Genomic DNA, 23268 nt, shown 5'->3' with positions numbered 1-23268 from the left:
ACCCCAATCCTAAGAGGTCTTTAACAGGCATGCATAAGCGCACCAGAGTGCCTACTGTTCCTGTCCTAATATTCCTTTGTATTTATATCCATTTCATGTATTTATAATCATGTTTATACATATATCTGTTATCTAATTCATGCTTGACAAAATAAATAAATAATAAAACAGCTTGGGTGGGGTGGAAGACAAAGTTTTCTGGTGAGGGGGGTCATAATGGACCAAGTATTCAGGATAATGTAGCCATCAACTTGCTTGTCCTTCACCACAAGAACAGTGCTGCTACAATATGGCTTAACATCTGTTGGCAGTTCCATTCTAAGTATTTTCACAAATCCAATGTTTTTACAGCTACTAGAGGTTCTGGCACAAGGGCAACAGGGACAGGAGAATGTTTACATAACTGAGGAGGAAAATAGGGGAAGCAACACCAAAACATGGTGGATAGTGTGAGGTTTTTACAATTAGGCCAGGGTGATGGAGAGAGAGAAAGCACTCCATTCTGACTGGTTGAAGTTGGAGAAGGAACAAACACCAAGTATTTCCAGACATGTTTTGAGACAGGAAGAAAGGAATAGAAGGCAAGATAATGGAATGTCAAGCCAAGAGCCAGGAGTTCTTACATCAGTTATAAACACAACTGGCAGCTTCAAGGCCACCAAACACTGTCCCAAGAATCCATTAATTTATGGAGAGGGAGAACTAAGGGTTTCAACTTTCATAGATACAAGAGGAATTGGCAAACTAACGATAGACGATCAAGTATTTTGCTTGGCTCAGCTCTTGACTGTAGTAATAATTCTTATCTAAATAAGCCATGTTTGTGAAACATCTGCCAAATCAAGTAGCAGAGATCCATGATTTACTCCAGACTGGAGAAGTCGGGCAGCTAGAGAACAAATTCCAGTGAATGGTCCTTTTGAATTTGTATCTTCTACCCACTGATTTTAAATTATTTGCAGCTACATGTGTGCAAAGTCTAGGAGAAAGTTGCTTATTGCTCCATGGATTGCTTTGGCATCATATTCTGTTGTATATCTTAGTGCATTTTAAAACATAAGCAGAGGAGAAACATTGAGTATAATTCTTGAACTTCACCTTGTTCTATAATTGTCCAGAGGTTTGAGCTACAAGGAATTAAAAGATTGAAAGAATCTGGACTTGTGTTCTGTATTCTGGATGGGAGTACAACCTTAACAATCTGTTGTCTCAATGTGCACTATATTCAAAAACTCATTGAAAAATTAATAAAAGAAGAACTTAATTTGGTCTATAAATACGGGTTTATCTCACAGTTCCTCAGCCAAACTACAACTTCTGGTCAGAGTGTTAGTAGACATTTTGCCAAATTAGATAATATCAAAGAGATTTTGCATAAGAAATATTTGCGAGTGCACTGGTTTAGGCTCCAGACGTGTAGATTTTTCTACCCATACATAATCCAAGTTGATGCAACACAGGATCTCCTTGAAGTCTTGAATTTTCTGCATAAAACAGAAGATTCCTAAAGTCTAAACAATCCTGGATAAAACTTGGATTTCCTCGTCTTTCTGCAGAGATGACTGCAAGAAACACAACAGCAACTTCGGAACATCTACCAATGCCTCTTGAAAGCTCCGTGCCTTTGTTATACAGGAAGTAAGCCATGTTAGTTAGCCTATTTATTCATTTGTTCTAAGAAACCATTGTCCAATTTCAACACTTTTGTCAAATAATCTAGGAAAAGCCCCAGGGAAACTCCTTAACTCTTGATTAAGTATATGGCTCTCCTCCTTCCCCCAAAAAATCTCAGGCTTGGCACACATAAGGATTGTAACAGTGCAGCAAGTTACAAAAAATGGCAGGAAAAATATAAGACTGATTAGAGGTTGATTATTTCCTCTTGTATGGCCACCAAACTGCAATGCAATTTTAAATCAGAGTTGAGACTTCCTGAGCATGAAAATAATGAAGAGGACGATCCCTGACTTTTTATAGATTTGTATTCTTCTGGTCACCCTTAGATTTCTTAGGAGGGAGATTTCTGGACTTGCTAGATTAGAAGAAAAAGAGACTCAGAATTCTTTTGGATTCAGAAGAAAAGCCTGGACTCTCCTCCTTTCCTTTGTACTTTCTGGGGGAGAGGGAGGTGAAATACACCTAGATTTACTACTGTAGAAGGCTCATGTACTTCTCTGAGTCCTCCTAGACAACTATATCCTTGATAGATTTTCTGGTGTGACCTTCCTCCTGGAAGTAATCACTGATCAGTGATTACTTCCACCCCTTTTCTCATGTTTAAGAACATATACCCATATCTATCTATCTATCTATCTATCTATCTATCTATCTATCTATCTATCTATCTATCTATCTATCTATCTATCCATCCATCCATCCATCCATCCATCCATCCATCCATCCATCCATTTATGTATTTCATTTTTATGCCACCCATGTCCCCTATGTCAGATTAACAAATGTAATAAAAATTTAAAATTATACAAAAGACACCAGGAGTAAGAGATGGTGGGACAGAAGTGAGGTCTTCCTACCCTATCAACTACTTGCATTGGTAAATGTTCCCCCCAGGCCCCCAAACTAATTGGCAAAAACAAATTTAATACCCTTCTGGAAAGCCGAAAAGGTAGGAGTTCTGTTTTGGTGGTAGAGTGTTCCACAGGGATGGGACCACAACAGAAAAGGCTTTTCTCCTTGACCCTGCCTTCCAGAATTTCTTACCAGATGGGATCTGTAGTTGCCTATTATGCTGGTGTGTCCCATTGACATGAGATGGCTCCTCAGATTCCTGGACCCAGGCCATATAGGGCTTTAAAGGTAATAACCAACACCTTGAATTGAAGTGGGAAGCAAACTGGTAACCAATGAAGCTCATGCAACAGCAGTGTTATATGTGCTGCCCTTACTGATCTGAGTATGCTCAATCAGGCCTGCAAGGATTAACAATGTGTGATTTCATATCCAATAACTTCCCCTGACTGGGAAGGGGAGGATAAAAGTAGTTTTGTATTCTCCCAGATTCAGGAAGAGAAAATCACTTCCTCTATAGGTTTACTGCTGAAATAACTGCCCATTTCATTGAGGAATGAAAGCAGCTGCTTTGATTGGAATTGTTGTTCTGCATGTCATAACCAAATCCCTATCTCTAATTAGATAGATGAGGAATAGCCCCTTAGACCATTTCCTTGTGAGATACTTAGTCCCCTAACTGGAAGAGAGAAGGAGGGAGGGAGAGAGAGAGGGAGAGGGGAAGAGAAAGAGATTACCATATTTTTCAGACTATTAGATGCACCAGTGTATTTTGAAGATTTTGAAGAGGTAAGTAAGGAAAAAAAGTTTTTGTCTTCCCTCAGCCCCCAGCAGCCTTCTGCAGGCTTCAGCGGGGCTGGGGAAAGCAAAAACGCCCCCGTTTTTCACCAAAACAGGGGCATTTTCCCTTCCCCCAGCCCCGCTGAAGCCTTCAGTGTGCTTCTGGGAGGTGGGGGAAGGCAAAAAACACCCCCATTTTGGTGAAAAACGGCCTGTTTTTTGCCCATTTTTCACAAAAATTGGATGCTGGGGTGGGGTTTCAGGAGGCCAAAAATAGCTGTATTCAGTGTATAAGACTCACCAACATTTCCACACCCTTTTAGGGGGGGAAGGTGTGTCTTATACTCTGAAAAATGCGGTAAGTTTAAAAAAAAGGAAGAGTCTAAATTGCAAGTTCTTACAAGTTCATGACCCAACAATTTTCTCTAATAGGTTGGGCTAGTCTACAGATTCAAGATAATTTGGACAATTTCAGACAGGGGAGATTGCATTGCTAGAGCAGTGTTTCACTTGGCAACTTTAAGGTGTGGACTTCAAGAACTCCCCAGCCAGCGTGGGTTAGACCCTACTGTCTGCTGCAGAGGCACGTGTCATTCCAAAAACTTAAAATGTCCTCTGTGGGATTCTCAAGCGCACAAATTAATGAGGTGTGAGAAAAGACTGAACCACTGCAAAGAGGAGTCAGTTACATACTGACCTCAACACAGCAATGAGGAAATGGGAGTTCCCTACTCTCCCCAAATCCCTTTTTATTCTCCCCCTCCATCTAGGTTTCCCATAACTGTAAATAGTTCCAAATTTTCCAACTTAAAAGCCCTGAGAACAGGACAATAGGAGAGTATTCATGATCCAAAGAAGTTAAATAAAAGTCTCCAAATCTAAATCTTGTACCTTACCTCAGAAATGTAACTAATACTAAACAGGTGCTCATGACTCAACATACGGTGCCTTGAGAAAGTCTTTTACATCACAATAAAATACTTCCTTTCCTCGGTAATGAGATATCTCCCACTGCCATCAGAGAAACAACGAAAATCCAAATGGTTTTTGGAGAGGTTTTTTTTATGACCTGGGTTGAAACTCAAGTTTTAGTTTGTTTCATCTAGCTAAAATTTCTCTTGTGTGATTCTGAAGTCTTGAGGAGTTACAAGTATAAAATACAAATATAAAATACAGACAATACTTCCTGAGAAGAAAGTCCCTACCTACCAACCTCTATACACACACACACACACACACACACACACACACTTTCAATTTATTCAAAAAGTAGAAACATTCAAACGTAGTCCTTATTTTTGTAATAAAAAGGAATTCAACTATTTCAGCCCAGCATCATCACTTAACAATCATAACAAGTACTGTTTTCTTCTGCTCCGTGGCAATTATTGTATATTAAAAGGCAGCGTTTTCTGCTGTTCTTACCTGATCTGCTCGTCTTGTTCATAGATTTTCTCCTTCAGCTCCAAGTTGTCCTGGAGAATAGCCTGTGATTTTAGCTCTGCTTGATGTTTGGAAATGGCAATTATGCCTGATCCCTTCTCAAGTTCTTGGAATTTGTGTTGCATGGAAGAAAGGAGGGAAGATTGGCGAGCATCATTTTCCTTATAGCCCCCAATTTCAGCTTTGAATTCTTTTATAGATACTTCCTGTGAGGCTATTCTGGATTTAAGATCTAGAATCTATAAATAAAAATAGGTAATAAAATATAACAGGGCTAAAATAGTACTTGATTGTATCCTGCTTGCAAAGACAGATTTAATAGCATTACAACATATGGACCCTGTGCATTACTCAAGCAATTGAATTTTCCACTTACTTTAAATATTTCATATGTGATTGAGGAACACAACTATCAGGCTGAATAGATAATATATAGTATAAGAACAAGCAATCTGAATAACTGTATTTTTTCATGGTTGTTAGAATTTATTATAATTGGGCAGAGTGGGTTTCTTTTAATATTATTTTTTTATTGTTAATCCTTAGAAACTTTGGAAATGGGTGGTAAATCAATTAATTAAATAATTAAGATGGATAAGAATCAGGAAGAGAAAGAAAGCTATCATAACTTTTTGGGAAATAGGTAAAAACACTGTGCTTTAGTCACAATGCAGTCAGCAACACTGCTGAGGAGTATCACCACACTATGGCCAGGCACTCCAGCATAATAATAATAATAATAACAACAACAACAACAACAACAGCGGATAACAGCAACAGCTAGAAAAATTGAAAGATATGAGGCACGAATCATCCAATATAAACAAAATCAGCAATTTCGATTAAACCAACGGCGTTTTTATCAAAGTCTTAATGTGAATGGTGACATCAAAAGTGAAAAACCAGAAAAGCAGGCCACAGTTGAATTCTGGAAAGAATTGTGGGAAAATGCAAAGGACTACAATAAGGAAGCAAAGTGGATACATGACTTTGAGAAAAGCATTGGCAACAAACAAATGCAAGTATTAGAAATAACAACTGAGATGGTCAAAAATCGAGTAAAAAAGGTAAAGAATTGGACATCACCTGGAAAGGACCAATTACATGGTTTCTGGCTCAAATATCTGACCAGTTTACATGCAATATTGGCCAGGCAACTTAATGAAATTTTACAAAAGGGCCAAATTGATGAATGGTTGACAACTGGAAAAACATACTTGATTCAGAAAGATCCAACTAAAGGAACAACACCGGAAAACTACAGACCAATAACATGCTTGCCAACAACCTTCAAATTACTCACAGGCATTATTGCAGATAACATGATGGATTATTTGGAAACAAACAATATCTTGCCAGTAGAGCAAAAAGGCAACAAAAGAAGGAGCAGGCGCACAAAAGATCAGCTCCTAATTGATAAAATGATATTAGAAAATTGTAAGAACAGAAAAACGAACTTGAATATGGTCTGGATTGATTACAAAAAGGCATTTGACTCACTGCCACATAGTTGGATCATAAAATGCTTAGAAACAACTGCCATTAGCAAAAATATTACATCCTTTACTGAAAAGGCGATGAAACAATGGAGAACTGAGTTAGCAGTAGGGAATGAGATTTACGGAATGGTTAATATCAAGCGAGGAATTTTCCAGGGTGATTCACTTTCACCTCTTCTCTTCATCATCGCAATGATCCCACTATCAGTAATCTTAAAAAAAATGAAATTAGGCTACCAAACAGCCAAAGAAGCTGAAAAAATTTCGCATTTACTATATATGGATGATTTGAAACTCTATGGAAAGTCAGAAATAGAAATCCAATCATTGACAAACACAGTCCGAGTATTCAGCACCGATATTTCGATGCAGTTTGGCATGGAAAAATGCGCCACTGTATCCATAAAAAGAGGCAAAATCACTGCATGTGAGGGAATTGAAATGGCCAATGGCCAACTAATTAAATGCAATGAAAATGAAGCCTACAAATACTTAGGCATTCTGCAGTTGGATAACATCAAGCATGGAGAAATAAAAACTATTGTCAGGGGAGAGTATACCAACAGAGTTAGGGAAATTTTGAAATCTAAATTGACAAAATCACCATCAGTCAAATGCAAAAAGCCGCACTGCTTGGATCTGCACGCATATTACGAAAATACGTTATGACGTCCTAGGCCTCTGGGTGGGGCCCGACTAGTAACCAATGCCAAATCTGGCAAAACAACTGGCCGCTGTGATACAATTGTATAATAATAATAATATATGGATGATTTGAAACTCTATGGAAAGTCATAAATAAAAATCCAATCACTGACAAACACAGTCCGAGTATTCAGCACCAATATTTCAATGCAGTTTGGCATGGAAAAATGCGCCACTGTTTCCATAAAAAGGGGCAAAATCACTACATGTGAGGGAATTGAAATGCCCAATGGCCAACTAGTTAAATGCAGCAGAAATGAAGCCTACAAATACTTAGGCATTCTGCAGTTGGATAACATCAAGCATGGAGAAATAAAAACTATTGTCAGGGGAGAGTATACCAACAGAGTTAGGGAAATTTTGAAATCTAAATTGAATGGTGGAAATATAATCAAGGCCATAAATACCTGGTCGATACCAGTTATAAGATACACAGCTGGTATAGTTAACTGGACATAAGCTGATTTGGACATTTTGGACCGAAAAACCAGGAAACTTATGACAATGCACTACAGTTTACATCCACGTGGTGATACTGATAGACTGTACCTGCCCCGATAAACAGGTGGCAGAGGATTATTACAAGTGAAGCAAATAGTTGAAGAAGAAAAACATGCACTGGCTGATTATTTAAAAGAAAGTCAAGAACATCTATTAATCGAAGTAAAGAACAAAAATCTATTGAAGGTCCAACAGATGAAACAAGAATACAGAAAAGATGTGATAAAATCAAGAATGGAGAGATGGCAGAACAAAGCACTGCATGGCCAATTTCTGGAAAAAATAAAATATAAAGTGGACAGTGAAAAAATTTGGTTATGGTTAACAGCAGGTACATTAAAGAAAGAAACAGAGTCACTAATCCTGGCTGCGCAAGAACAAGCTATCTGCACAAATGCCATTAAGGCCAAAATCGAAAAATCCTCTGATGATGCCAAATGCAGACTTTGCAAAGAAGCTGATGAAACTGTTGATCACATACTCAGCTGCTGTAAAAATATTGCACAGACTGATTATAAATTGTGGCACAATTCAGTAGCACAAATGATCCATTGAAATTTGTGCAAAAATTATAATATTAAAACAAATTGGTGGGAACATCAGCCTGAAAAAGTCACCGAAAATCAGATGGTCAAGATCTTGTGGGATTTTCGCATACAAACGGACAAAATACTGGCACATAATACACCAGACATCACACTGGTTGAGAAAAACAAGGTTACAATCATAGACATTGCAATACCAGGTGATAGCACGGTCGTTGAGAAGGAATATGAAAAAATCACGAAATACCAGGACTTAAAAATCGAAATTCAACAATTATGGCACAAACCAGCAGTGGTAATTCCAGTGGTAATCGGCACACTGGGTGCTATTCCAAAAGCACTGGAATTACATTTAAAACAGTTAAAAATTGACAAAATCACCATCAGTCAAATGCAAAAAGCAGCACTGCTTGGATCTGCACGCATATTACGAAAATATGTTACAACGTCCTAGGCCCCTGGATGGGGCCCGACTAGTAATCAATGCCAAATCCAGCAAAACAACTGGCCACTGTGATACAATTCTGTTATTGCAATAATAATAATAATAACAACAACAGCAGCAGCAGCAGCAGCAGCGAGGGAGGGAGGGAGTGGAGTTTACAAAGTTGGAGGAGGGATGTTGGATGATTGTACATGTATACTGCTACTTTTTCTTTTTTATGTATATTGAAATGGAATTATAAATACCATCAACACAAAACGGATTTTGCTCAGAAGCTGAAATACACCAAGTGAATTAGAGGAAGAGTGGGAAGTAGAGGAGAGAAGAAAGATAGGAAAAGAGGGATAGGAGAGAGGGTGACGGGGGAAGATGAGGTGTATAAGTAGGAGTGGTAAGGGGAGAGAGGAGGAGGAGAAAGGAAGGGGAAGTAGAGGAGAAAATGATGGAGGGAAGACAGGATGTAGAAGAGTCGGAAGCAGAGGAGAGAAGAAGATAGGAAGAGAGGGATAGGAGAGAGGGTGAAGGGGAAGATGAGGTGTATAAGGAGGAGTGGTAAGGGGAGAGAGTAGAAGGAGAAAGGAAGGGGAAGTAGAGTAGAAACTGATGGAAGGAAGACAGAATGTAGAAAGGGGGAGGAGAGAAGGGGAAGAAAGTGTCGGATAAGGTATAAATAGCAATAGCAATAGCAGTTAGACTTATATACCGCTTCATAGGGCTTTCAGCATTTACAGAGTCAGCATATTGCCCCCAACAACAATCCGGGTCCTCATTTTACCCACCTCGGAAGGATGGAAGGCTGAGTCAACCCTGAGCCGGTGAGATTTGAACAGCCAAACTGCAGACCTGCAGTCAGCTGAAGTAGCCTGCAGTGCTGCATTTAACCACTGCGCCACCTCGGCTCTTAAATATGGTGTATGGAGAGCAAAAGAGCCAATAACTGGTTTTTTTTTCTTTCTTTTTTTTCCCTTCCTTGGCAGTTGATGGTAAGATGAATTGATGTAAGTACTTAATAATACAACTTGATATTGACTATGTAATAGTATACATGTGATTATATGCTATGAAAACGGAAAATAAAACTTTTATGACAAAAAAAAACCAGCAGCAGCAGCAGCCTTTATTGTCATTGTACATCATGTATAAAATGAAATTGGTTTAGCCTCTACTGGTTCAATCCATAACAGAAAATACAAGACAACATGAATAGTATAGAGAATAATCCTTATACAAGTAATTGTGGTAGTGGTGGGGAATTAGTTGTATAAAAAGTACATTATAAAACCTCAGCTACCCTGTTGCCCTGCACTCCACAGAGTCTGCCACACCCAGCTGGTGTTCCCCATCTTCCTCCTGTTGCTGACAAGTCACGCCCAGTCTGCTTGCTGACCATGCTAGGCCTTCTCCTTGAGGCCTCACACACCATTCTCCAAATCACACATGCTCCAAATAGTATTCTCATGGTCCCTCAGAAAACATTTGGAAAGCTTTTGAAGTCTTCCAAAGCATCACAAGAACCGGATGCACTATTTAGAGAATGGCAGGCACCATGTGAGACCATCTTCTGGTCTCACAAGGAAGCTACAGTGTGGTTTGACCTTGAGAAGAAAACCTCATGCAGCTGGCAACTGCCTTGCGAAAGGTCAGGCTGGACATGTTTGGTCAGCAGTGGGAACAAGTAGACCACAAAGGTCAACTATGGTGGGAAGGGGCGCAGAATGCAGGCCAAATGGGCAAAGGTGATCACATGACTGTAGGGGTGCGGCAAAAGCTTTGATGCCAGGACCCTGGTCGTAAATTGTTTTTTTTCAGTGCATTTGAAACTTCAAATGGCCACTGAATTAACAGTCATAAGTTGAGAATTATCTCTTATTGGACTGTCTGGGTCAGGGCCAAGAATTAGTGATAAGGATTATTTTCAGAAAGTATAACTAAAATGAATTAAATATATAAATGATTATTATCAAACAAAGTCCAGTTCAGAAGTGGATTTAAAAAGGGAACTTCATACAAAGATATAACAAACTCCTTGTATTTCACCACATAATCAATTAAACTTTATTCTGGGGAATTAATGAATATATAGTTTACAGAAATCAATAGAATTGGCAACGGTGGAAGTTTGAAAAGCTTGCAAACAAATAATAAACATTTGCCTTATGTTGAAATGTTGCATTTTCTCTTTGAAATTTTGGGAGCTATTAACAGAATGAAATAAAAAAGAAAATTGCTTTTGACTCTCACATTAATTAAACAAATTAAGAGTCTGGCAAGAACAACTTCATGCATAATTCACAATTAATGACTCATGCAGTAAATATAGGAATTAGTATAATGTTCAATATATTCACACAGACAAAAAACCTAGACAATGAACCAACCCTTGGCAGCAGTTGTTTTTTCAGAAATAGTTTAAGTCTCTTAAGAAATTTCAGAACTCTTTTCTTTTACAGTATTACTTTTGTGGTGGCTCTGATTCCACTCCTCAACATTATGGACACATTAATGTGTCCTTCTATTAGGTTACAATTCCATGTATCTAGGTATAAGGCCAAGAGAAGTTGTGAAGGCATTACTTGCATAAAATTGGGCAGTGGCACCAGAACATTACAACATTTCTTTCTATCAGAAAAGGACCAAATGGAAGAAGAGTCACTGCTGAAACTGTATTAACAATCCAAACCAGAACAAATAGGGCCAGCTCAGATGTCACAACTATACTGTAAAGCTTCTGGTTCAGTTTGAAGGACTAGAAACTTGTTTTAAGCTGATAACTGAGAATGTTGAATTCATTTCTGTGAATGCTTTAAAATGCTGTTTTAATGGCTGCTACTTAATGTTCCTATACTTCTTCAGATAGAAGTAAGTATCTGTCCAGCCAGATATCTCAGAAATATTCTAAGTAGAATATTCACTCAGACATGAAAAACATATATAATATTAATTTGGTTCTACCCACAAGATTTTGGGATCATCCTATTCATTTTTGAAATCAAACAATCACAGCTGTATGTTTTAAAAAATGTATCTGGTGTCCATTAGTAAAACTATGTAAATAAAACAATCCTAATATACATCTCTTTTTAGCTGTATGCCTCTATTAGTAGGAAACATGTTGGTTGCACCTGCTGAAGCACTTTGTCATTTTCTTTGAGTACTAGTGATTTACCAAAGAAAAACCTATTGCAAATCTGTCCTTGGAAGATTTGGAAGACATTTATTTATTAAATGTATATGCCGCCTATTTCACTATTGAAGCCATTTATATATACATACATACATACATACATACATACATACATACATACATACACACACAAACACACACACACACACACACACACACACACACACACACACCTGGTATGCCCCAATTATGGGAGGAAGCTAACTGCTTCCATATCTGTCAATCGGCTTGTCACAAGAGTCCATCATGACAGAAACCAAATATTTTTACTGTTGCCTTTTGTACATTTGTGTTGTATTTTTGCTGATAAATAAATAAAGGGAGACTAGTATAGATCTATTTCAAGCTATTTAGCTCTCATCAGCTAGCCATACCCTTACTGGGCTTAATGGCTAAGACGTCTGCCTACGATGTAATATAGCACAGGCTCGAATCCCAGTAAGGGTATGGCTAGCTGATGATAGCTAAATAGCTTGAAATAGATCTATACTAGTCTCCCTTTATTTATTTATCACCAAAAGTACAACATATATATATATTTGTATGTATGTATGTATGTATGTATGTATGTATGTATGTATGTATGTATGTATGTATTTGGGTCTTTTCCCGTGTAAGGTTGATAGTATCTTGGCAAAGTTTTGACGAGCAAAGAAGGGAAATGAACTATAAACTTCACAGATCCAGGAACTTGCAAGATATTTCTGAGTATTACACAAGTCAAATTCAAACACTTATGAGAAGTAGGAAATCAGTGGACTCTTATGATAGTGGAACAAGAAGTAGCTGTCCCATACTAATATATGCTGATCTGTGCTCGCTTCGGCAGCACATATACTAAAATTGGAACGATACAGAGAAGATTAACATGGCCCCTGCGCAAGGATGACACGCAAATTCGTGAAGCGTTCCATATTTCTTAATTTTGCACCCCATCCTGCTAAAGAGCACGAAGACGGAACTTCGCTTTACGTAGCCACCTGCAATCCCATCTCCTTATAGACTGTTGGTGGCGCAATACTGGAAGAAGGAAGACTTGCCTACAATTCAAGAATGGACATTGAAAGTTACAAACTTAGCCGAAATGGCTAAAATATCGGCATATCTTAAAGATCACTCAAATGAGAGATATAAATGAGATGGGGGAAAATGGATTGACTATATACAAAATAAATACGGGACCAAGAAATTCCAGTTAGTCTATGCTTAAGGTCAGAAATGATTTAAATTGTTTAAAGTTAGCTCAGCAAGAAGAAGCTAAGATCAATGTAGAGATGTCATTAATTTCTTTATTTCTTTTTTCTCAATAGATTTTAGACTGTGTTTGTTAAAAATCCATACCGTGTACGGGTTCTGGGAAGTCGGGGGGGAGGAGGAGGGGGGTTGGGGGTGAGGGTGGAGGGAGGGAGGGGTATACATTAGGCTAGACAAGAATTTGGTGGTAAACTAGAACTATTTTGACACACAAAAAAATTGTACTCCGATGTCTCACTGATTGAGGAATGATGAAATGTTTGTTTTAAAAGAAAATAAAACTTTCTTTTAAAAAGAGACTAATATATGCTGATCAGACTCCACTTGGAATGTGTCCAATTTTGGGAACTGCAACAGGTTTAGAAGGGAGCAAACAAGATGGTGACAGAATTGAAAACCCATTCCTGTGGAACTGGACTTTTTTGCAGAAGAGAACAAGGGGAGAAGGTTGTTCACATAAAAAGAGGAATATTCTGGAGGGTAGATCTATAACCAATGGTTTGAGACTATAGGGAAGCAGATCAAGACTGGTAATTAAGAACTAAGAACTGACACTAAGAAATTGTGGAATACGTTGCCTCATGAAGTGGTACAACCCCTTTCATTGGAGGAGGATGGATAGAGAAAGGCTGGATAGCCACTTGCCCAAAAATGTTTTAAAAGATCCTGCGCCAAGCAGGGGAATGGATTAGTTGACTTCTTGGATCATCCCAAATCTATGATTCTAGAATGACTGATGGAAAATTTGGAAGTGTTAAAAAAAATATGGTGGGTTCCTACCAGTTTGGGCCAGTTCGTCTGAACCGGTAGTGATATGCCAGCCTTGGTCACCCAAACCTGTTCCCTGGTCGCCGCCGTCGCCACCACCATCTTTTTCTGGGGGAGTTCTGTGCATGCGCAGAACAATTTCTATTGAATTGTGCATGCGCGCGCAGCGTGCATCCAGCATGCGTACAAGCAAACCAGAAGTAACTGGCTAGAACCCACCCCTGGACAGGATGTAATAGCTAAAATGCATAAGCACTGTACCAAAGAAGAGAGCTTTAATTAAGCATTTAATGGTATGTACCATGCAATAAACATACTCTGTTATTTACAAATATTTTCATGCAGGGGAAAACATTTGTTTCAAAACATACCTCTGCTTGAGCACATTCGTACTTCACTAGGAGTGCGGCAAGCTCACTGCTGGCTGTTTCTGCTGCATTCCGATAATGGACTAGCTGTTCTCGAGTGTCAGGAACATCCAGTAGCAAATAATTATGAGTTCTCTGCTTTACAAAAAACAAGGGTTAATGGCAAACAATCAGAATTCTTCTTACTTGTTTTATTGCTTTGCTCAGTTCTTTAAAAGGGATTGTTTTAAATCAGTTTAGTTTTAAATTTGGATAACTTTAAACCTAATCTTCATTCCAACCTGGGTGGGGAAGGAAACTGCCTTGGAAGATAATTTGCACAAGACAGTGGAGTGCGATGGATTTAATTTGCTTGGATGTTTATTAACTTTTATATTATTGAGTAATGTTTTTTTCAATAGTTTTACAGTGGGATGACCATGGCTCTCATCTGTCCTAGAGTCCACATTGTATGGAAGACTTCTGTTTTCCTCATGGCTAATAAAATGTGAGATACTTCACTGAAATCTATATGAACCAGCTGGACTCTGAGCTGACGATCCGTGGTTAGGGCACACAATCTTTTCCCCCTCTTTTTCCTTCAAATACTCTCATACAGATGGTAGAAAACTTAAGTAGGTGTCTGAAGACAAACAAGCTGAAGCTTTCTCCAGGAAAGACTGGGATACAGTAAATAAGGTAAGCCGAGAGATATGAATTGTCCATTGAATTTCCCAACTGAGTAGAGATTTCAGCCTGTATATCATCAATCCTGGGCCAACACTAGCAATCTATGATTCATTCAACCAACAGCTGCATGCAATATTAGAAAATATATAAACATAAAAAGAAGCCATCTATAATCTAGCTATAACTATTGTTACTTCTTCACTTATCACCTTGCATAGTTTTTAACACTGAAACTGAAGAAGTTCCATTGCCTATGCATCCAAATGATGCTTCATTGGCTGGACTGTGGAGATTTTTACACTGCTGACATGGATGTCAGTTCTCAAAGTTGGGATCAGATGGAGCCCCCAAAAGATCACTGTGCTGTCCTCTCTGAAGAGCTGGGCTAGAGTTTGCTTTCTTCAATGTTATTTATACACATCTGCCTTATTTGAAAGTGTTCTCTTGAAGTATTATTATCTTGTTCGTTTCCTTCTAGTATTATTAATCAGAATTCCTGTTCACTATTTTCAATACTGACTGCAAGAGGGGAAGTTTGATTAGGCTGCAGCTTAACGTTTGATATTCTTCAGAAGTGAATATGTCAACATGCACAGCTTTGGTGATCACTAAAGTTGGAAGAATTACTTTAGGGCAAGGCATATAATGTATGTTCCAATCAGAATTGCATAGCCTGCGGCTGAGCTTTATTTCTTATTACTGTAACTTATATTAGGGCTATGCAATGCTTCAGATCTGAAGGGGAAAAGATGCTCTGGGGTGTACAGAGAAGGGAGTCTGACAATTTATTAGAGCAGTTGCATCTTTTTTTCTTTGAATCAGAAATACTGCATCACCCTAATTTAAATGTGTGCCCTGATTCTGTGAGTGAGTCACAAATCAAATGCAACATAAAAATAAAGCATAGATTATTATTGCTGTTTTGATTATTTATGACTGTTCAACAGTTATTAAGTGAAAAGAAATACATGCTTTATTTTTTCAACTGCAATGGAACATATGGAAGTTGGCTTATACTTCAAAATACGCAACATATGTGCTCGGACTGATCTTTTTTTATGCCGATTGCAATCAGGGGTTTGGCTAGTATTTCAATGTGTGTACCGTTCTCCCACTTTACTCTTCAGTGTCAAAATCCCAAATATTGTTTGTATTCTGAGAACAGCTGGCAGCACTTATCCCAGAAAGCCCAATTACCTTAAATAAAAGAAGGATTTATGAAAAGAGGAAAGTGAGAAGAATCAACATTGTGCCTTCTAAATGAGTTTTTTTAACATGATGTCTGCCCAGCTGTTACACTGTCTTTGTGCCTAACATTTAGCTTAAAATGTTTTCAGAGGAGAATTTGATTTATTTATTCATTTAACCTTAACAAGAAAGCATAAACAGTGCAACCCTGACTGAATGCAGAGAGATGGGATTGGGGAGGATTCATCTTTAAGTGCTCTTCAGATTGTACAAAAACCTCAGTGCAAAGTTGAGAATTTAACTTTTCGCTATATTATTTGATTGTTGCTCCCGACTTGGGAAGGCAGCTTTTTAAAGACCCTAGCTGTAGAGGCTGGAAAGTTAGTAGCATCACCCACTCTCCATAGCCAGGATTCAACAAGGCAGTTAGCCTTTTAGCCAGCCAAAGCCCAAAGTGCAAGTTTTTCCTGACAAGGGTAGATTGTGCAAATGTTACTGAATAGACATTGCCTGAATTTTGATTGGAATGGCTTTTCAGGAAGGAGCATTGCTTTATGCCAAAGTATACCCTTAGGTGTGTAAATCTTCCAGGTAACACATAGCTGTGATTACCATTTCCCTGACTTGACCTTCATCCCATCCCTAATTACAGGAAACTAGTTATATTGCCGAGGGCCAAAGAGGAAAGAGTACTATTGTTATAACAATCATACCCATTCACATGTAAACTATCTAAGAAGTGTGGTTTTGTTTAAAAGAGTCTTGGCATTTTTCTATCCTTAGCTTAAATCAAATTTCAGTTTGTAATTCATTCAAACCACTGTTTGAAACACATGCTTAATATATTGTTAAATACACTGCCTTTGTTTCCGTCCTGTTCTATGTTTTTTAAGGCAGGATAGAAGAAGTGATTGCATTAGAAGCATAACTCTGGTCTCTCCTTCTGTTGGCCATTGTGCCACCTGCTGTTTAAAGTATTCAGCATCTCTGAGAATTCATTCACTATTAATAAAAATTCCCAATCATTTTAAACAGCATGAAAAAGGAAAGCAGCAGAAAAGATATGTATCACTAAATATGTGTATTTTTTTAAATGTACATAAAATTAAAGAAGTTTTATTTAAATTAAACAATTTGCTAAAGCTTTACAAAATGATATACCTGAGAATATTTAATGTTTGTAAAGCACTGAAAGTGTTAATATTTTAAAAGAAACCCTTAAATTAAATCAGTATAATTTGTATTGTGATTTTATTCTTTGTCTATGCATTTACTTATGATTAATGAAAAAAATCACGACTATCACTGCTATAACATGTGCTGATGAATGTAAGTCTGTATCAATGCTGTATGTATTATTGTTCTGTCATTTATTTTCCCTAAAGAAATATAAATTCTTTAGAACAGGGGTCCCCAATCCCCCGGGCCATGGCCTGTTTGGAACTGGGCCATGGAAGCTGCGGATGAGCACATGCATGCAGCTCCATTTGTGCAAGAAGCAAACACATGTGCCCGCCGCTTGCACAAATGGAATTGTGTGCATGGATGCTCTCCCACCACTCATGCAGAACCATCCCCTCTCCCTCCCCCAGTCCACAAAGCTGGAAAGGTTGGAGAACTTGCTTTAGAAGTATTTTGGTTCACATCGTTTTTCATAACATATACATTCTGTATACAGTTTTAAATCTTCCCTAATACTTCTTTACCCACTGTGCTAAATGTATCTTTTTTGTACTCAGCTTTAAAACATAGTTCCCTCCCACTTCACCTCCTAATATAGATTTGTACAATATTTTTGAGCCATGAACAACAAATCTATGGTTTAGGCTGAAACAAAATCTGTTTTGGTAGATTATTTACTTTTTAAAAAAACTTGGTCCACTAGAATTTTTAAGGACCATCACACTAGCCAGATGTTGGCAATAAAGCAGCAGAAGAAGGACAACTTGGTACCCGTGTCCTTTTGAGATGGGACACTTTTCCTTTTGCTGGATACAATATTTTTTAAATAAATAAAAGCATGATTGAATTTAATGATCCCAATCTTAATCTTGCAAATCAGATCAAATGGGGCGTTGAGATTCCCATCTGAGTCTTGTAAAACTTTGGATAAGAATTCTAAAATCCTATGAAATGTTGGCAATTAATTGAGATTCTGGCCATATAAAAAGTATCTTTGGGTCCAGATTTTATTTTAATTTATATGGCCACTCATCTCAGAAACTGGCTTTAGACATTAGAGATCATCTATGGTATTTTGACCACAGACTACAAGTGGTCTCTGGAATTGACAAGGAATTCAATGATGAAAAGAATTCTGTTTTTCTTTCACATACTTTCCCAAAAGTGAGCCTCAAGATATGATGCTTGGGGACATTTACACATAGTCATCAACTTACAACCACAATCGAGCCCAAAATTTATCTTACTAAGTGAGACTGTTAGTGAGTTTTGCCACATTTTACTACCTTTCTTGTCAAAGTTGTTAAGTGAATTACTGCAGTTGTTAAGTTAGTGACATGATTGGTAAGTTAATCAGGCTTCCCCATTGACTTTGCTTGTCAGAAAGTCACAAAATAACATGACCCTGGGATACTACAATCATCATAAATGGGACTCAGTCGCCAAGCATCTGAATTTTGATCATGCGGTCATGGGGATGTTGCAACAGTTGTAAATTTGAAAATGGTCATAAATCACTTTTTTAGTGTCATTGGAACTTTGAACAGTCATGAAACAAACTGTTGTAAGTTGAGGATTAAAAATGATTCCAGGATGTTTTCTTGGTTTGGCTCCTATGCCTTTAAGAGCCTTAAAATAAGCAATCATACAGTCCTTATTTTTGATGGCAGTGCTGAAAATGATGTAATGTTAGTTGTTTCTGAAGGCATCATGGCAGATAATCCAATTCCAAAAGCAAAGGTTTTTTTTGTAGTTTGGCAGAAAACGCAGAAGCCAGGATTACAAACAGTAGCAAGTTTATTTAACATTAAAAGAAAGGTGCTAGCTAGCGTGGCTAGGAAAAAGCACGCCCAGTACTTATAGTAATTGTAACAATCACATAACCAATCATTAATTAGGTGTGGCCGGCAACAGCCTCAGCTGCGTCCCAGCCAACCAGGACGCAAGAGGCTGTTGCTGGCTAGAATGTAATGCATTTAAGGTGGTAGACCATTCTGAATACATAACACCCCTTCCCCCCAGTTTGGCGCATGCTCCCGGATGGAGCATGCGTAGTCGCGAAGGTAGGCGGGACGGTGCCGGACCCGCCCAGATCTCCTTAGTTCAACAACAGTCGTCGGCGGAGATGGACCTGCTCGTTGTAGCTCCTCCCCGAAGGGAGTGCAGCTCCGAGGGACGCCGTCTTGGCACGGCCCCGGAGGCGGGCTCAACAACGCCGGTAGGCCGGGCCGGGGTGGCGCGTCCACAGATGTAGGGGAGAGCATTGGAGGGGTGTCTCGGGGGGTAGGAGCATCGACCGGTAACTCTTCGATGGCGGTTTGAGCCGATGATTTCGCTTTCCAGCAGGGGGCGCTCAGACAGGCCGGGCCTGACTTGGAAAAGGCCCGTTGTCGCAATTCATCGGATTTAGCAGTGTCTGGTTGTGGATAGGCGAGGCCTGGGTGTATGAAGGCCTCACACGGCAACCCCGAGTGTGCAGCGTCGTCTCGTCCAGCGAAGTCCGGGTTGCCCGTCTCCCCTGGGAGGCGCCTCCTTAACTGATCCAAGTGGCGCCTCCACTCGGATCCATCAGCCAATCCGACCCTGAAAGAACAGGGACCTGTCAGGGCAGTTACTCTAGCTGGGACCCACCTGGGCTCCCCGGCAAAAGAGCGGGCCCACACCAGATCCCCCTGTCTAAAGGAACGGGAAGGGAGAACCCCCAGATTGCATGGCTGATCCCCTGAATAGAGCGGATGGAGTCTATCCAGGGACGTCCACAGGCGCCGGCCCATCAAGAGCTCCGCGGGGCTTTTGTTGGTTATCGGGCAGGGGGTGGAATGTTGGCTTAACAAGTAAGCCGCCACTCTCATCTGCCAGTCGCCCCGGTCCATACGGCCCAGTGCCTCCTTAGCTGAGTGGACCGCCCGCTCCGCCCGGCCATTACTGGCTGGGTGGTACGGGGCTATGGGCGCATGCCGGATCCCTTGCTCGGCCAGGAACTCCTGAAATGTGGTGGCTGTGAATTGCGGGCCGTTATCCGACACAAGTATGTCCGGCAACCCATGGGTTGCGAACAGTCTGCGTAAGGCCCGAACCGTACTCTCGGCCGTGGTGGAGGCCATCAGGACCAATTCCCCCCACCGAGAGTAGGCGTCCACCACAATCAGGAAATTCTGGCCGTGGAAGGGATCGGCAAAATCTACATGGAGGCGTGACCACGGGCCTCTCGGAACCTCCCACTCCCGAGCAGGCCCGGCCGGAGGATTGGGCCTGGAGAGTTGACATGTAGTGCAGTGGCCCACATAAGCCGCTATCTCTGAATCCAACAAGGGCCACCAGACATAGCTACGGGCTAAGGCCTTCATTCGCGCTATGCCCGGGTGGTCCCTGTGGAGCAGAGGCAGGACTTGTGGCCGTAGTGCAGCAGGAATCACTACCCGATCCCCCCAAATGAGACACCCCCCATGAATGGACAGCTCCGCTTGTCGAGCTTTAAAAGGCTGGAAGCCCTCTGCCACTTTATCTGTGGGCTATCCCCTCAAGACCTAGGAGGAGACCTGGGAAAGGATAGGATCGGCCTTCGTGTAGGCCGCGACCTCCGCAGCTGAAATGGGTAGGCCGGAGGCCGCGATGGATAGAACAGAGAGGGCTGGCACGGGGGCGGTGTCAGTCTCCGGCAGTGGGCAACGGCTAAGAGCATCCGCATGCCCAATCTGCTTGCCCGGACGGTATTGCAGCGTATAAGAATACGCCGCAAGGAATTCCGTCCAACGTGTCATGCGTGGGGAGAGAATGGGGGGGGGGTCGGCCTGTCACCTGCCAGAAGCCCAAGGAGCGGCTTATGGTCAGTGACAAGAATGAAGTGCCGACCGTAGAGGTAGTTGTGGAACCTCTTAATCCCGGACACCGCAGCCAGAGCCTCCTTGTCGATCTGACTGTAATTACGCTCCGCCGAGGAAAGTGTCCGGGAATAAAAGGCCACCGGGGCCTCTGAGCCATTTGGAAGAACATGGCTCACGACCGCCCCCAAACCGTAGGGAGAGGCGTCACATGCTAGTGTCAGAGGCATCTTGTCACTATATTGAACCAGGACTGCCGATGACATCAGCACCTCTCTGACAGCCGCGAACGCCTGCGCTTCGCGGCTCCCCCAGCGCCAGGCCGCAGATCGGTCGAGCAACCGATGCAGCGGCTCGACTAATGACGCCTTATGCGGGATGAATGGCGCGTAAAAGTTAAGTAGCCCCAGGAACGCCTGTAACTCCGCTTTAGAGGTGGGTGCAGGGGCGTTCCTGATAGCTGCAACCTTAGAAGGCGTAGGGTGGATGCCTTGGGCGTCAATTAAGAAACCCAAGAATTCCACCCTCGGGACAGCAAACGAACATTTGCTGCGCTTTAACTTGAGACCCGCGCCCCTAAAACGCAGGAGGACCTCCCTTAGTACTTCGACGAGTCCCGAGCGGCTGGAAGCAGCAATCAGGACATCGTCGAAATACGGTACTACGCCAGGAAGCCCGTGGAGCAACCGCTCCATGAGGCTCTGGAAGATCCCCGGGGCCACAGAAACGCCGAATTGAAGGCGGCGGCAACGAAAAGCCCCACGGTGGGTGACGATGGTCTGCGCAGCCGCTGCATTGTCATCCACCGGGAGCTGTTGGTAAGCCTGCGCCATGTCCAGTTTGGCGAATGTGCAACCCTGCCCCAGTGAATGGAGCAGGTGTTGCACCACAGGGACTGGATAGGGATTCGCCTGAAGGGTCAGGTTGATCGTCGACTTATAGTCGGCACAGATCCTCACCGAGCCGTCCGGCTTAACTGGGAGAACAATCGGGGTCTCCCAGGGGGAGTGGTCAACGGGCTCGATGACTCCCTGCGCCAGGAGCTTATCCAGCTCGGCGTCAACCTTGGCCCTTAAGGCAAAAGGCACCCTGCGGGCCTTCAGCCTAATTGGAGCAACCTGGGGGTCGAGACTAAGGGATATGGGGGTGCCTTTATAACAGCTAGCTGGCCGTCAAAAACGTCCGCAAAGTCAGACAGGACGCTTTCTAGGGAAGACGAAACAACCCGGTGCACCCCCCCAATTGAAAGACCCAGGGCAGGAAACCAATCCAGGCCTAAAAGAGCAGGGAGGGAATCCCTAACTACCAGGACGGGCAATTTTCCCTCGAAGGGGCCATAAGAGACCGAAATGGGGAAAGAACCCAAGGTGGGAATGAAATTCCCCTGATAGTCCCTTAAAGTGGTCTTAGCAGGCAGGAGCTGGCTTTGGGAGACCCTGGGGCAGAGGCGGGAGAAAAGAGCCCAGGACAACAGAGAACGAGAGGAGCCGGAGTCCACCTCCATCCGGCAGAGCTGACCTTCCAGCTGGACTGAGGTAGCGATCTTCCGGGCTCCGGCGGGGGCTTGCTTAAGAGAGCAGTCAAAGGCTTGCGATTGATCAATGGTGTAGCAGTCTTCAGCCCGCCGAGCAGGCCGCGGTGGTTGGCGGCGCGGCTGCGCTTGGGGTTGAACAGCGGTTTGCAGGAAGGATGGAGCAGGCAGCGAGGCTCGGCAAAACCTAGCGATGTGCCCTTGCCATTTGCAACAGCGACAGATTACGTTGCGAAAAGGGCAGGCTGTATGGGCATGGCGACCGCCACAGCCACGGCAAGGAGCACCAGCTGTTGGAGGCGCAACCGACTGCGGTTGAGGTTTGCGCTTCGGCTGCGTCCTAAGCTGCCCCACGATTTCATCAGTTGGCTCCTCCGAGGGTGGCAGGTCATCGACTAGGCTCGTTTGCGAGAAAGGGCCGGCAGAGGTGTGGGTAGACGAAGCCAGTTGTAGCCACTCGATATCGGCCGTGGACTGCTACGAGAGCTCCGCTGCTCTAGCAGTCTCCACGGCCTGGAGTAAGGTAATGTCCTGATGGCGGAACATACGGCTTCGCAGGTTTACATCCTGCACACCACATACAAACTGCTCCACCAGGTTTTCTTCTAAGTTGGTAAAGTCACATTGGGCAGCCGTAGTCCGCAGGGACTCTAAAAATTGGCTAATTGACTCATTAGGTCTCTGCACCCGACGATGAAAGGCGAAGCGGTGGACAATCTTTGAGGGTGTCGGTGCATAATGTCCTTTGAGCCTGGCCATTAGAGTGTCCCAGCCTAACTTATACGCCGGCCTTGGAGCGGCCAAGGCTCGGGCGGAGGCGAACATAGAGGGTTCGCAACAAGAAAGGAAGAAACTG

The 23268-nt window shown here is 41.8% G+C and overlaps 1 protein-coding gene and 1 non-coding gene across 3 annotated transcripts in view; one reads left to right on the top strand and one right to left on the bottom strand.

Moving 5' to 3' along the window:
• The window catches only part of CCDC170 (coiled-coil domain containing 170), a 71102-nt gene that overhangs the window by 44552 nt on the left and 3282 nt on the right, over positions 1-23268 (bottom strand). Inside the window, exons 2-3 of one of the 2 annotated variants that reach the window (XM_032216961.1) lie at positions 14025-14159; positions 4735-4991 (exon numbers count right to left, since the gene is read on the bottom strand). In XM_032216961.1, the coding sequence (XP_032072852.1) occupies positions 4735-4991; positions 14025-14159 (392 nt within the window). The remainder of the gene's footprint in view (positions 1-4734; positions 4992-14024; positions 14160-23268) is intronic. The other variant, XM_032216962.1, reaches the window with a different exon arrangement.
• Positions 12445-12551, top strand: LOC116508549. Its single transcript, XR_004255365.1, has one exon. It is a non-coding gene; the product is annotated as a U6 spliceosomal RNA (small nuclear RNA).

This window comes from Thamnophis elegans, chromosome 4 (genome assembly GCF_009769535.1).
Source record: "Thamnophis elegans isolate rThaEle1 chromosome 4, rThaEle1.pri, whole genome shotgun sequence".
NCBI lineage: Eukaryota > Metazoa > Chordata > Lepidosauria > Squamata > Colubridae > Thamnophis > Thamnophis elegans.
This window is presented reverse-complemented; position numbering and strand designations above follow the sequence as displayed.